This window comes from Nymphalis io, chromosome 6 (genome assembly GCF_905147045.1).
Source record: "Nymphalis io chromosome 6, ilAglIoxx1.1, whole genome shotgun sequence".
NCBI classification, from domain to species: Eukaryota; Metazoa; Arthropoda; class Insecta; order Lepidoptera; family Nymphalidae; genus Nymphalis; species Nymphalis io.
The window spans coordinates 8896564-8910565 of record NC_065893.1 but is presented as its reverse complement, the minus strand read 5'-3'; the positions used below and the strand labels follow the sequence as shown (position 1 = coordinate 8910565).

General features: G+C 31.0%; 1 protein-coding gene across 10 annotated transcripts in view; it reads left to right on the top strand.

Annotated features, from left to right (window-relative positions):
- Positions 1 to 14002, top strand: part of LOC126768858 (sorbin and SH3 domain-containing protein 1) — a 150863-nt gene that overhangs the window by 122650 nt on the left and 14211 nt on the right. For 5 of the 10 annotated variants that reach the window (XM_050487223.1, XM_050487224.1, XM_050487217.1 and 2 more), the window contains 9 exons: positions 208 to 353; positions 1254 to 1320; positions 1417 to 1452; positions 2198 to 2417; positions 2888 to 3002; positions 3254 to 3286; positions 5467 to 5561; positions 5786 to 5955; positions 11584 to 11643. In XM_050487223.1, the coding sequence (XP_050343180.1) occupies positions 208 to 353; positions 1254 to 1320; positions 1417 to 1452; positions 2198 to 2417; positions 2888 to 3002; positions 3254 to 3286; positions 5467 to 5561; positions 5786 to 5955; positions 11584 to 11643 (942 nt within the window). Of the gene's footprint in view, positions 1 to 207; positions 354 to 1253; positions 1321 to 1416; positions 1453 to 2197; positions 2418 to 2887; positions 3003 to 3253; positions 3287 to 5466; positions 5562 to 5785; positions 5956 to 6433; positions 11307 to 11583; positions 11644 to 14002 lie in introns of those variants that run through there. The other 5 variants (XM_050487219.1, XM_050487221.1, XM_050487216.1 and 2 more) reach the window with 4 other exon arrangements.

Here is a 14002-nt window from a genome sequence, read left to right as displayed (position 1 = left end):
TCACTAACAAAAACAGGCTCTTTTTCAATATGGATCTAATGAGCTAGAAGAGCTTTTTTTATTTTAGTTTGAAATTAACAACTACAAAAACAAATTAAAATACATTTGAGTTTATTCTTTGATGCGCACACTGTAAACCTAATCCGGCTTATCATGTTGATCATGAGAAAAAATGGAATAATTCTAATATCACATATAATATTTCAGTGCATGCATTACGGAAAGAATACGCCAGCGAAGCAGAAGGCGACCGCGGCGATTACGAGCGCAGTCAGAAAATGACTGACGTTAAGAAGAAAATCGAAGGAATCGGACCAACTACCAAAGACGGAATGCCCGTAGCACTTAGATCTGTAAGAAAATACCATCTTTTATAAATTATTTAAAGAAAATATTTACAATTATTATGAGATTTAAAAATATGACCACTATTAAGAGTCAACCAACAAGAATTTATCGATTATTTATTACTCCGCAATAAGTAGAAAAGACGCATCTAAAAAAAGTAAGTTCTGAGAAAATAAATACTTATGCATTTGAAATATGATGATACATTTAAAATTAAAATATTTGCCGTTGAAAGACAAATTAAAATAAAAGTATTTTCTTTCTGAATGGCTATGCAATATAGATTATATAATATCAATCAAAGTCAAAGTCAATCAAAATCAAGTGTCAAATTAAAAAAAAAAAGAAAATAATTAAATAATATTTTCTATTTCATCTTAGAAAAAAAATCATCGAAAAATAAATAATACTACGTAGAAAAGACGCATCTTAATATATGCGTTCTTTCAATTTAGCAATTTATAAAAACGTCTTTTCTTCTTAGCTATTTGTAATAAGTATTTAGACAAAAAACAGACGTTTCAGCTGTTTGTTGCTTTTCAACTTGATAATTTATGATATATCATAATGGGATCTGCTATTTAATAAAACATTACATTTATATACTTAAGTTTTTTTTCAAAATCCGATATTTATTTAAAAAAATTGTATAAAATCGCCAATGATCAAATGTTATTTTAATTCATCATGGAAAATTTCATGTCAATTGGTACATAAATCTCGAAATGGCTTAACATTTTTTACTTAATGTGATCTCCTAAAAAAATGCTATTATGTAGATGTCTGTATCTACTTTGCTGCCATCGATATTATATTCACTAACCTCACCTTAGCCTAACCTAAACTTCAAATTCAATAGTATCTAGCAAATATAATACACGTATACAATACATTTCGTTTTATAGGAAGTGAAAGACCCATCGAGGTGGTACAAAAAAATGTATGACACCATACACAAGAACAAATACGACGGTAAGTGACCATTATATACATTTAACTTTTTTTTTATTTACATTTGTTTTCTTTAGTTATTATACACAAACATCATAAACACTATTTCTTTTTCAGAGGATTGTGTGACAATACGATACAAAAACCGCCGAGGTGATTATTTCATATTTTCAAAATTATTCCATGCATCGGTGGCTGTATCAACATAAAATAATTACGCTTTTGAATAATAATAATAATCCAAAATTAAATAAATTCATACTTCATGTTTTATTAATACACTAATTAAAAATGTAAATGTCCGCTTTCTTGATTTAACAACAATAAATCAATACTTACAACCAGTAATATGAGTATGATATATAAATTAACATTCGTAACAATAAAAAAGGACGCACGGACGTACGTGGCGTAGTAGGGTGTAATGTGTTTTATATTAATTGTGTGTGATCAATATTAAATTTACAAAGTAACTGTTGTAGTTTCATAGAAACAATTGATACTAAATGAAATTACTTTTCGCTTCGACACATCGTCATTGTTTGTCGCTTGCATCTTTATCCATCTAACGATATCCAGAAATCGCTTTAATTTACAAGAAGAAGACGTAATATGTGATTGATTGTGACTATCGACATTTTGGAAATATATTTATCATTTTATACACTACGAGTTTAGTTCAATAATTATAATTTTTTATATTTTTAACATAGATTTTTTTTTCTATTACGTGTATTATAAAAACATTTATTTTCAAGTTTATTCTATTGTAAAGAATGAAATGATAAAAACATTGATATTCAGTAATATAAGGAGATTTCACATTTTGAGGAAAACATTTCACTATCCTAGATTCCTGCAAATAATTTGCGTGGTGTAATTAAAAATAACATTTTAGGTGAATTACAAAGGCCCAACAGCAACAGGTCGCAGTACGCGTACTTCGATCCCCGTTCTGGGTACCTCAGTGAACCGGAGGGCGGTCTCAGCAGGCTAGCATCAAGCACGTGGAGTGATGCATATGATAGTGACGTTACTTCCGGCCCTAGACGCCGTACAGCATCAGTGCAGGAGGACAGAAGATTTGACGATGTGTCATCCTATGTAGCGAATAACAAGTGAGTGATTCAAGGAATTAGAACTTTGACATACTGTATATTTTTATGCTTTATTGCACAAATAAATCAAATTTCGCAATAAGTACGCTACTGTGATCTCTGCACACCAACGTAAAATGTACACAAATATACATTGTGGATAGGTGTATGAAATGAAAATTAAAAAAAATTATATTTAAATATATTGCATTTTATTGAACAGAGCAGAAGCCAATACATATTTTTTATTATTATAAATACTATTTATCACAATAGAGGATTTTTTTAAAGCAGTTAGTAGGCTCTCTGTAATGAAATGAATGTTAATTGTGGTATGGAATATAAAACTATATATTCCGCGAAACATTTAAACATCATCTGTCAAGATTCCAATACGGAATTATATTTATTTGAAGTATTACCTAATTGAAATATTTTCTATTTATATAAAATATCATAACCCTCCTTACATAATTATTCATATTTATTAGATATAGCACATTAGCGTCCGGAAGAGCACGACAGGAAGTGTACAAAAGCCAACCAGGGAGAATAGAGAACTACGTGCCAGGGAAGTCTTCCGTAATCGACAAAGAGGCCAAACAGGTAAATAAAAAACTGATAATAGCTCCTCTTTTTTATTCATTTCATTCACATGGGAACTCAGGATGAAGTTGAACATGTATAAAAATAAAATAAAAATTAATTCTTCATTCCAAACCATTTTCACTAACTCATAATCACACTATTAAATTGGTTAACCGTCGCGAATTCTTTTTTTTTTAAATTACAACACTAACAGCCTGCATAGTCTTTTAGATATCAGCATCACAAATTGGATTTGTTTTCTTTTCTAGTGGTGGGACGAGGTCATGGACATTTTTGACGGGGTACGATATTTTAATTTTTTATCTGTGTACCTGTGATATAACTATTGTAACATTTTAATTTGTTTTTTATTTTAATACTGGCTTTCAGTTGATAAATAAAGCAAATTAAATCCGACTGCAGTTATTAATATTTTATATGTTCTTATTATTATTATTTTATTGGATGGATTCTGATCGTTATCTTTGTTAAGTTATTGATAACACTAACTGATACTGATATTGCATTTTTCGTATTAAATCATCCGGCTTTCTTAATTAAATGTTTATCTACAGTTTAATATTAAAGGTAATAAATAAGAAACTCGGAAAATAATAACGGAAATTAAATCTATATGTTAAATACTTGATTTCGAGTATATATTTGAATCAAAACTCTTACTTTTTAAATTTATTTTAAAACTATTAAAATTAAATTATGATCGTTGCAATTTAACACCTTAAGATTAGCGATGATATAAGCGCTTTGTGTTATATAAACTATTTTTTTCACAAACGAGTGATTGAGGTAACGTAATAATAATAAACGTAATAATAATATCTTTGCATAAAATTTAGATCGAACGTTTTAGAATCTATATTTTTGCAGTTGGGTAATTATAAAATTTTCATTTAAAAATGTGGTTACAAATAATACAATAAACATAAATGAATGAATAGCAATTATCGAAATAATAAAATTATAAATAACACCAAAGCGTTTATGTTTTCACTGATGTAATTGGTTTCACTTATGCATTTAATGCTATGTCCACATCGCGGCTTGGGCGCGGCTGGCACTAACAGTGGTTAGACGAGAATTCCCCTCTGCCTCCTTACTCCACATTACTCGCTCGTGCTATCCAGAAGAGTGTAAGGTTCCTTAACATGTCTGCATGTTGTGGTGCCTTTCATGTTTAAACGAATGCTCAATGTGACTATTACCTATAGTATCTTGTGTCATCCTAAATTAGCGTCGCATTGGACCTTTTCGAGCTGCTATTGGCACTTGAGTCTAGGCTTCTGACATGTGTAAAATTTAATAAATGAAACATGAGCCAAATCTGATAATTGTTAACATAAAAGGTTACAGAGATATTGCGATGCATGTCGAGCATTATGAGTATAAGTATTTTGGCTTAGATCCGAAATGTTTAGGATTAATAATCACGTTGAGCAAAGGTTTAAAAAGTTGCTTCTGCATGTTTTAAATATATTTTGATCATGCTAACATTTCAAACTTGATATATATATATATATATCAAGTACATTGTTAATATAAGTATATATATATTTATACTAACAATGTACAAATTGATATATTTAAGTTTGAATTGTCAAAAATTGTGAATTAAAGTGCTTTATGCATTTGTTTGTGATGCGTGCTAAGTTTTTGTTACTATAGAAATAAGTATAATGAAAATACTATTAAGTTGTTTAATAACTTTAAACTCTGAGTATTTATGTAAGTCTATTTATTATTATAATATACATATATGGATTGGTATTATCATATTAATCAATATATAAATATTTGCAAGCAAATATATTCTATTTTTTTAACGCTGGAAAAACGTTACGCGTTCCCAAGGGAACAGTGGGGGGTTATGTGGGGCTCGTCGGTGTCCAAGGCGCCGAGTGCGCCCCGAACATCGGAATAGCCACTAAAAAACCAGCGGTACCCTTTCCGTCTTAACGAGGAGCGCCACGGGATCGCTTTCGCATGCCGCCATGACGCTCTGACAAGCAAATATACTCTTGACTTGACCCATTCAAGGACGATTTTTTTTTTGTTATTACGTTATTTAGTTTCTGATTCGTCTAATAACTCCATTAAAATAGAAATGGACAGTTATTTATTGTAACATTCCATGACATTGCGACAAACGTCAGTTTTCATAGTTGGTATCGCCGTCGTGGTATTTTTGGTAGTTAAGGGAATGTTGCATTATATAAATGACACTATTCTAAAATGCATGAAATATTTAGATGTATTCCATTGATTCAGCATAATTGTTTAATTACGAAATTATATTTTGATTTCGCGTTTGTTATTTTTTGACATGATTATTGTCGCTTTTTATGTCTTTCATAATTGTCTTGAACTCAATTGAAAAAATTTAAATAAATTGCGTCAAGACATCTGATAAAGCAATAACTTTGTAGTTCGGTACAAAAATGTAATTTTGATATATTTTTTTCAGCAAAATGAATCAAGCACATTGTCCCAATCCCAGGCATCGCCCAAGGAAAAAAAAGATCTTACATCTGCTATTCTATCAAAATCTAATATGGCAAGGTTACTATCTTTTTTAATTCAATTTATAACCTAATTAATAGTAGATACTTTTCTAACATAACAAAGATTACAATAATTTTGAATTTGATTTTCTATTTATTTCTGTGGCTTATCGAATAAAATGTTCTTTAATTTTATAATAAATAAATTCTACAATAACGTCACTAAAATGATATTATGTATATTACTCGTCAACATGAATTATATTTTTCATGTCCCTTTAGAGCTTTGAAAGAATCCGGATACGAATCCGACTCGACGTTAATATTTCGACGCAGAGAAGACACTGAGGCACCATTGTCACCGGCTGAAAGACGCGCAGCCTACAAAGATTTACAGGCTGGCGGGGAACCCCCACTTAGAGGCTTTCGATCGCCAGCTCCACCTAGGCAAGGTAAAATTTATTTTCTTTTATTTAGTAACGTGGTTTTAAAAAATTGGTGCCTTTATTTTAAGTATACGTATACTAACTTATTTATTTAAATATTACAGTTCTTTCATTAGTCATATAAACTCCAAAAAATACGTTTTTCATAATATGTCGGTAACGGACTTTGTTTTAAACGGTTAAAAGAATTTAACTGCAAAAATCTCACATTTTTTTCTCCTACTAATTATGGTTACATAATAATACAATATAATATATTGGCATGATTATGGGTGCCGGTTAGTTTTAATATTTTAAGGTACCTGGTGAGACTATATTTAATAATAACCCTTTAACTCATAAGTAATTTAAATATTGTGATAAGGCAAATGACATTTCCAACATTAATTTTATAATTTACAAAGTAATGAATGGAAGTCAAGGTTAGTGCATCATATCATTTGTTACTGATGTTATTTGCCATTTGAACTACTGTTAAACAAGGTCACAGTGTAATTACAATATATGGTGCTCACTAACAACAATCACGTTAGTTTATATCTGCTCTCACTCCAGGTAAGTTTTTACGTAGTATGCATGGCTCTTAAATAATGTCAATAACATCGGTGCTGGTTCTTCAGTGGCTGCTATGGAAAGGTAAACAAATGATTGCATGATTAGAGTAGACTCCAACATTAAACAAACACGTTGGCTAGAAATTGTATTTATTTTATCCACAGTATGTAAATCTGGCACGTATGTTACCACGAATAGAGAACTACACTTTACACCGTTTTATTTATACCAGGAGCACGAAGTACACCAATAGCACAGGTCTAACGAATAAAAGAAGATTGATAATGATTGGAATTTCGCAGATGAATCAGAAATCGAATATATTCCAATATCATCAACTTTAACTAAAATACGTGTACAAAAAAAAATACCACAAGTACACGAAATGATATGTTATCCTATTACTGGGGTCGAAAAAAATAAACAATATTCTGAATTAAGAAGTGTGACTATACCACCTCCAAAACCACCTCAAAGAAGATCTTCAAAAAATAGCAAAACGCTTAAACTTGTAACATCAACAAAGCCTACAACAAATTCAACCCAAGGGGATAACTGTGTACAATCTAATGTGGATTATTTAAAAGATAAAATTTGCAACAAGTTAAAAAGACAAGATACACATGTCATAATAAAAAGAAATCCAGGAACATATCCAAATCGAACTTTATCAACCTCTGCCCCATCTGCGCTGAATATAATGAAAAATTCTATGTCGTCAGCGAAATTCAAACAGAAAAATAATTTAAGTAATCCAAAACCTAGTACAACAAGTAGCTTTAGTTCACCGAGAAGAACAATGTTGCCGATTAATTATTCTGGATGTAAATATGGTGATTCTTCTCAATCAGTAACAATCGAAGGTGGTGTAGGTAGAAGAACACCTATAACAAATATATTGGATAAAGTTACTTCTCTGGATAAGTTATGGAGTTCTCAAAAAAGAAATGAATGTATTGATACATCTAAAATAAAACCTAAGAGTGTTTTAAAAAATTCAACTATACCTAAAGATACATCGTCGAAAGTTGTGAAACCAGTTTATTCAAAATTAGCAACAACAAGCGTAACTCATAAAAGTAGGGATATGATACGTACCTCAGAAAAAGTAAAAAAAAATAAAATTTCTAAAATTCAAGCCAAATCTACTCATTGTCTTACAGATGAGTCAAAGTCAATAATAACTAATCCCCTACAAACAATAACTAATATGTCTAAATCGTCATCACATTTAATGACGTCATCGAAAAAAAATCCGATAAAAACAGCGGTCGTAACTAATTTAAGAAAAAAGAAATCATTAGAGAACGTTATAAGTAGACCTCGTAGTGTGCCATGTCTTGAACAAAATAGTAAGAAGAGCTTAAATAAAAATAGCATCACAAAATCTTCGTACTCTAAGAATATTCTTAAAAAAACTCAAAATACTTTACCGGAAAAAGCTGAAGACAGTAGTCAGTTTGGGGATGTTTTAGATGATGTATCAAATTTTGGGTCCATTGATGATTTTGAACTAAGTGATATAAATATAAAGCAAGCAAGAAATGCCGTTATATCAGATTCATTTTTTCAAAATCTTTTTTTGAGTAAACCTTTCGTTTTACCATCTGATCTGCCGCATAATACACTGAATTCAGTTATGGAGAAAGCAAAAGTATTTCAATCGTTGCCTGAATCCTGTTTAGGCCCATCAAACTCAATTAATACATATTTGATTCATCGTAAGCCAGTGTCTCTATCTCGTTTTAAAATGTGGGATAGACAACTAAGCCCAACACATATTCAAAGCACTAGATCAATTTCATGGCCAGGAAAAATGGATGGTCGAATCCGTAAATTTGAAAGTTTAACTAAATGCGGAAGTGAATTTGGATCTTCATCATCATTAGCGACTAATAGGAGCAAAAGTGAACCTCCCATAAATAAAATATATTTTTCACAAACTTCAAGGCCCATATCACCCACAATAGTCTTTCATAGAAAACATTCTCCTTTAACGAGAAAGTTGGTTTCACCATCAAAAAGGTTTTTATTACAACCTGAACCGGCACCCAAGCTATTGCAAAATATTGATAAACCTGTTAGATCAAGCAAATCGACGTCACCAACTACAGTTATATTTTCTGAATCAATAGCTGAAACGTCTTCTACAAGGTTAAGAGATAATTACCAAATTATTAAAAATAATTCTTTAGAAGACGTAGAGGATAAAAATCAAAGAACGATATATTTTTCACAAACATCACGACCTGTATCACCAAAAGTTAAAAAAGCAGTTAGCAGAAGCCAATCACCTACAACTATTAGATCTCCATCAAGTCGTCGTATACAAAACGCACGTACTCATACCAAGCTTGAATCAATTAGAAAAGAATACCGAACTCGTAGTGCGGATAACGAAGAAAAAAATATAATTAAAAATAAAAAAATTGTAAGAACCAAAAGTGATTCTAATATAAGTGCTAATGATCCTGACTATGATGAATATATTCAAGATATCCAGAATATAAAAGGTAGATCGGAAAGATTTCGCGAACTTAATCGGTACTATGCCTATTTGGAGAGAGTTGCTGAACTAGAAAAGGCTACATCTTCAAGAAATTTATTACATTATAGAAAAAAAGATGAAGAAATAATTGATTTTGATCGATGGAAAAAAATTAGGATAATAGAGAGAGCTGAAGAAGAACTTAATAATCTCTATAGAAAACTAAAACAAGCTCAAAATGAAGATGATATCCTTTTTTATCCAAGAGATGTAAATGACTTTCGATGGAATTTTAATAGGGAGAGAGGGTTAAGAGTAAAAGAAAAGTCAGTGGAAGATTTAAAAGAAGAACTACAACAGAAAAAGTGTAGAGACGGTGTTGAAATAGACCATTCGCACTGTAAAGATAACTACAAACCTCTCTGGAGAGGAACGAGTGTTGCGGAGACAGCGTTTAATATAAACAATAAAAATAAAAACATAAAAATGCCTTGTAAATTAAACAAAAATAATTTTCAATTTGATTCTATGACTGATTTAAGGAAAAAAATTGGCCTTGGTAATCGATTATGGAGTAGTTTATCGATGGATCAAGTAAATGCACTTAAAAATCAATTAAATGCTATTTACGGTAAAGAATTTAATTCCAAGTCGAATGAAGAGAATGAAAAATATACCATTGAAGTCAAAGCAAAATCAACTAAAAATCCTTCTTTGCATGTTAGGTGTAGTTCTTTAATTACACCTAAAATAAGTACTCTTGAACCTGCATTAAATAAATCAGAGTCTATCGCCGCTATAGCGTATCCTTTAAATTTCGAAAAAGAATTAAAAAACAATGTTAATAAAATGCAAATGACACTCAGTGAAAATGAAAAGAAGAGAATTTCCCAATCTCTTAGTAAAGAAGTTTTGGATAGAATCAGCAAATTCGATGCATTTTCTTTAAAAGAAGATAATAATTTCCAACCTCATATGGAATACACTAAAAAATTTGAAGAGACAAATCTAATTAATAAATCGAAAAATAGTATCGAAACAGATAAAATAAATCAAACCGATAAAAAATCTGGGCCCATAAAAAAATCATCACAAAATATCGAGATATCAAACCCTTCTTCGGCTAGTGAAACCGAGACCGGCAGCTCTGATATATCTTCAAAAACGGTTATTTATAAAGGTCCTAAAATAGAAGTTCAAAAGAAAGTAAAATATTTCGAATCTGTAAAAGAGGATAAACAGCATCAAATTATTTACCACGCAAGAGATAGTTCTGATGAGAAAAATATATCAAATAAATTTAATAAACTTGATGAAAATCAAGAAACAAAATTTGAAAATAATCAAATATATCAATCTCAATCGTGTGCAGATATTAAAGAACTATTTGGAGAAAGTGAAAAAAATAAATTTTTATCGCTTCCTTTAAAGGGTGACCTAAATTCAAGATCAACATCGCCTCAATCGGAACTGTATGTAAGCGATCGAAGAACGCCTGACACGCGATTTTCGAGTGACGAGACGATATGGCGTAGTCGAAGCCCGTCCCCCGATCCGGAGAGTTATTGGCGTGCTTACCTGAAACTGGCACGTGAGGGAGAAGTGCGTCGCCTTGCAAGACGGTTTGACTCACCCACTGCCGGTGGTGCAGTATTACGTAGATTTCGCAGCGATCCCGAAATTATAAGAAACGACATAAAAAATAATTGGCCCTCTGACAGGGCCTCTAGACAAGAGAAATGTAAAGGTATATTGCCAGTGGCACGAATGCCACTTCGTCCGAACAATCGTTTTATGCCCCATATCGACATAATATCGAAGTTAGCTGCTCTTCGACGACGCAATTCAACAAGATCACATTCTGCAGAAGAAGCATTAGAATGTAGACCTGGAGAAGTGGAACGTATTCGCCGGCGCTTTGAAGCGATGTCACTTCTTGGACAAATTTACACATCCACCCCTGATGTAAGCGAGCTTCAAAATATAGCATCTTATTTAGAGGGACCGTGGATCGCTCATCGATATCCGAAGCCGGAAGATAATAATAAGTCTCTAAAAGATCCGAAAACTTTAGTTCGCGGTCGCACTGCGCCAATGAAAAATGAAAAGATTGAATTATTCAAAAAAAATACAGTAAAATTAAACTCAATTCTTAAAAACGAGCCGTTAGCAAAACAAGCCTTCGATCCATCAGCCCACCGTCCGGCTAGCCGTTATGAGCCTCCTCGTACGCCTCCCCGGCCTCCACCAGCAGCGTGGCCATATCGTCTAGCGCCTTTTGTCACGCCATCACGACACACAGTTACTTTTCAAGGTTAATATTTATTTACTATGCCAGACTTAATTGTTTAGTATTGGAGTTACTTGTGGAATGTTTCATTATTATCAATAAAGATCGATCGAACCCAAAATTTAAAATAATGTTTTTACTTATAAATTTTAATTATAACATATTGAAATATAATAAAAAAAATACATAAATGTATGTATTATTGAAATTGACGGTCAATCAGTCGATCTTTAATTTTTGTGTTATAACAAATGCACATTTTTTTAGTTCTTTACCATATTATTTTATTGTATCCTGATAGAAACCGATTCCGCTCCTGAGCCGCCACGTCGGGCATCGCATGGCAGTTATTCGGACTCAGGCAAGTGTTTTCTTAATAAAAAAAAATTTCTAGTGTCTTCTTGCTTATTTAGAAAATGTTGGTATGTGTAAAATATTTACATGTATGAAACAAAATCAATTTCTCAATATATCACTTGTATTATATATTTTTTTGTTGTTGTGCATCGTATCGAAAATTGCCTAATATGAAATTGCACCTCTTACTTCCCTCTAAAATTCCTTTGAATTGACAATAAATTCTCGTGCGTGAGAGGCTTGTACTGTGGTTTTATATATATTATTGGATGTTTAAAAAAAAAACAATAGCCTTTGTTTAACCGATCGAAACCTGTATGTCTTTAGTACTGGCTAGTAGTTGAACGTATTTTAGTAACGTAAATAATGTACGAGTTATTTGTGACCTTATACTTGTGTATTTTGATATTTTTAAGGTCGACGAGATATTTACGTCACCTAAATTGAGTCAAAACGAGTTTCAAGCGTTTTATTTCATTACGTAAACAGTATCTTAAGCGGAGAAATACTGCAAGTTAGTGCTATTTGTTATTTTATTATATGTACTTAGCGTGAAAATGTGTATTCAACAAGTTTATTATCATTAACGAGTTTTATCAATCACACTGACTGATAGACTATCTTATCGTAAGCTCAGTTTTGTGCCAACTGTCCGGAATTTGTGTTGAGTACTAAGATGATCTAATCGTGTATTTTAAAAATGGATAGAAAATATTTAAGTGAAACAATTTTAAATGAAAATAATTTTGTCAAATTGAATGATTGTCAAATTGTGAAGACAGAACTATTTTATTACGATGATAATGTACAATACAGAAATATACCCGTGTCTAATTCAATGTCCAAATCTCTCAAAGCATTGAATAGTTACGTTAAAAAAAATATTTTTTACGATGAAAGTGAAGACCGACAAGAAGTACAAAATGACAGTGCTTATTTTTCCAAAGAAAGTAGTCCGAATGATTCGGTATCTAAATGTGACTCGGACAGCATAAAAAGTGATTCAATAGAAGAAAAACAAGATAACCTTGCTTTACCTTTAAGTAACGAAATATCTGCAATTTCAATTAATGACCCTACAACATTAACAGATGATTATAAATTCAATAAACTTTTAGAAAATAGTACTGCAAATAAAGCTAATCATTCACAAATAGAAAAGAACGAACAGAAATTATCGACCACTGATAAAAGTAACGAATCTAATCTTCCCGTTGCTCCCAAGCGTAATGCTTCTTTTTCTTGTAAATCTGGAACAAAAACAAATAATGGTAACTTAAATCAAAACAATGTAGAATATCAGCAAAACGAAACACTAAAACATAAAACCCATAGTCTTAAGGCACAAGAAAATCGTCATACCGTTCACGATTTCACAGAATGGGGAAACAGAACAGATATATACCCAGATGTTTATGCTCCTCTGCCGTATAGTAAGTACTTAATAATAATAACCTAAAACATTTTGTTAAAAATGTATAAGTAGATATTATATCTGCATGCTTTTATTCGACATAATTATATATTACGTTTTACATACTACGTTTATTAATAAAGGGTTAGTCTAATATTACAGTCAGAAATATAAATAATAATATATATGACTTTAAAAGCAATTTAAAAATCGTTGAAAAATAAATCTTTACGTATGAAGTTTCTATAAAATTATGACCACAGTAGCAATAAAATCTTGTAAGAATTAAAGGAGGGGGAAGAAAAAATAGTCATTACACCATTACACCTGATGTGTAATTTTTTGGGCGGGAGACGACGATGAAAGTGCATCTGATAACAAACAGTCGTCGCGACGTTGACAGACGGAATAGCCGATCCACCGACTCTCGATTTCATATTGTGAATAAAGTAAATAGTGAATGTGAATTAGATAGTGACTATAAAATGGGAATATTGAAACAGATAAAGAAAATAACAAGACCCGGTTTGTTTATCTAAAATAATTGTATAAGTTTCTAATAGGGTATTTATGTATAATATAAATTTAATTACATAGTAAATAATAAGTCATGCAAAGTTTTAAAACTTGTTATATTTATTAAAAACATAATTAAATTAAAAAGGGTATTATTTGTGAAAGTATATTTTTATAATAGAAAATATTAATTTAGTAATATTAAAATATTTACAACATATTCTACCGGTTACAGTAACTGATTACAAAACGCTACAAGTACCTACTCTTGTGATGAAATAACTGATCTTGCTAAATTTGTTTCATAAATAACAGTGATAAACTCAATTTGAGCACACTATTACGTCGGTAAATCTTATTGGTTTATAAATTGTGTAGTTATTATTACTTTTACTTAGTTTTGGTTTACATTTTAATTTATTCTTCCTATATT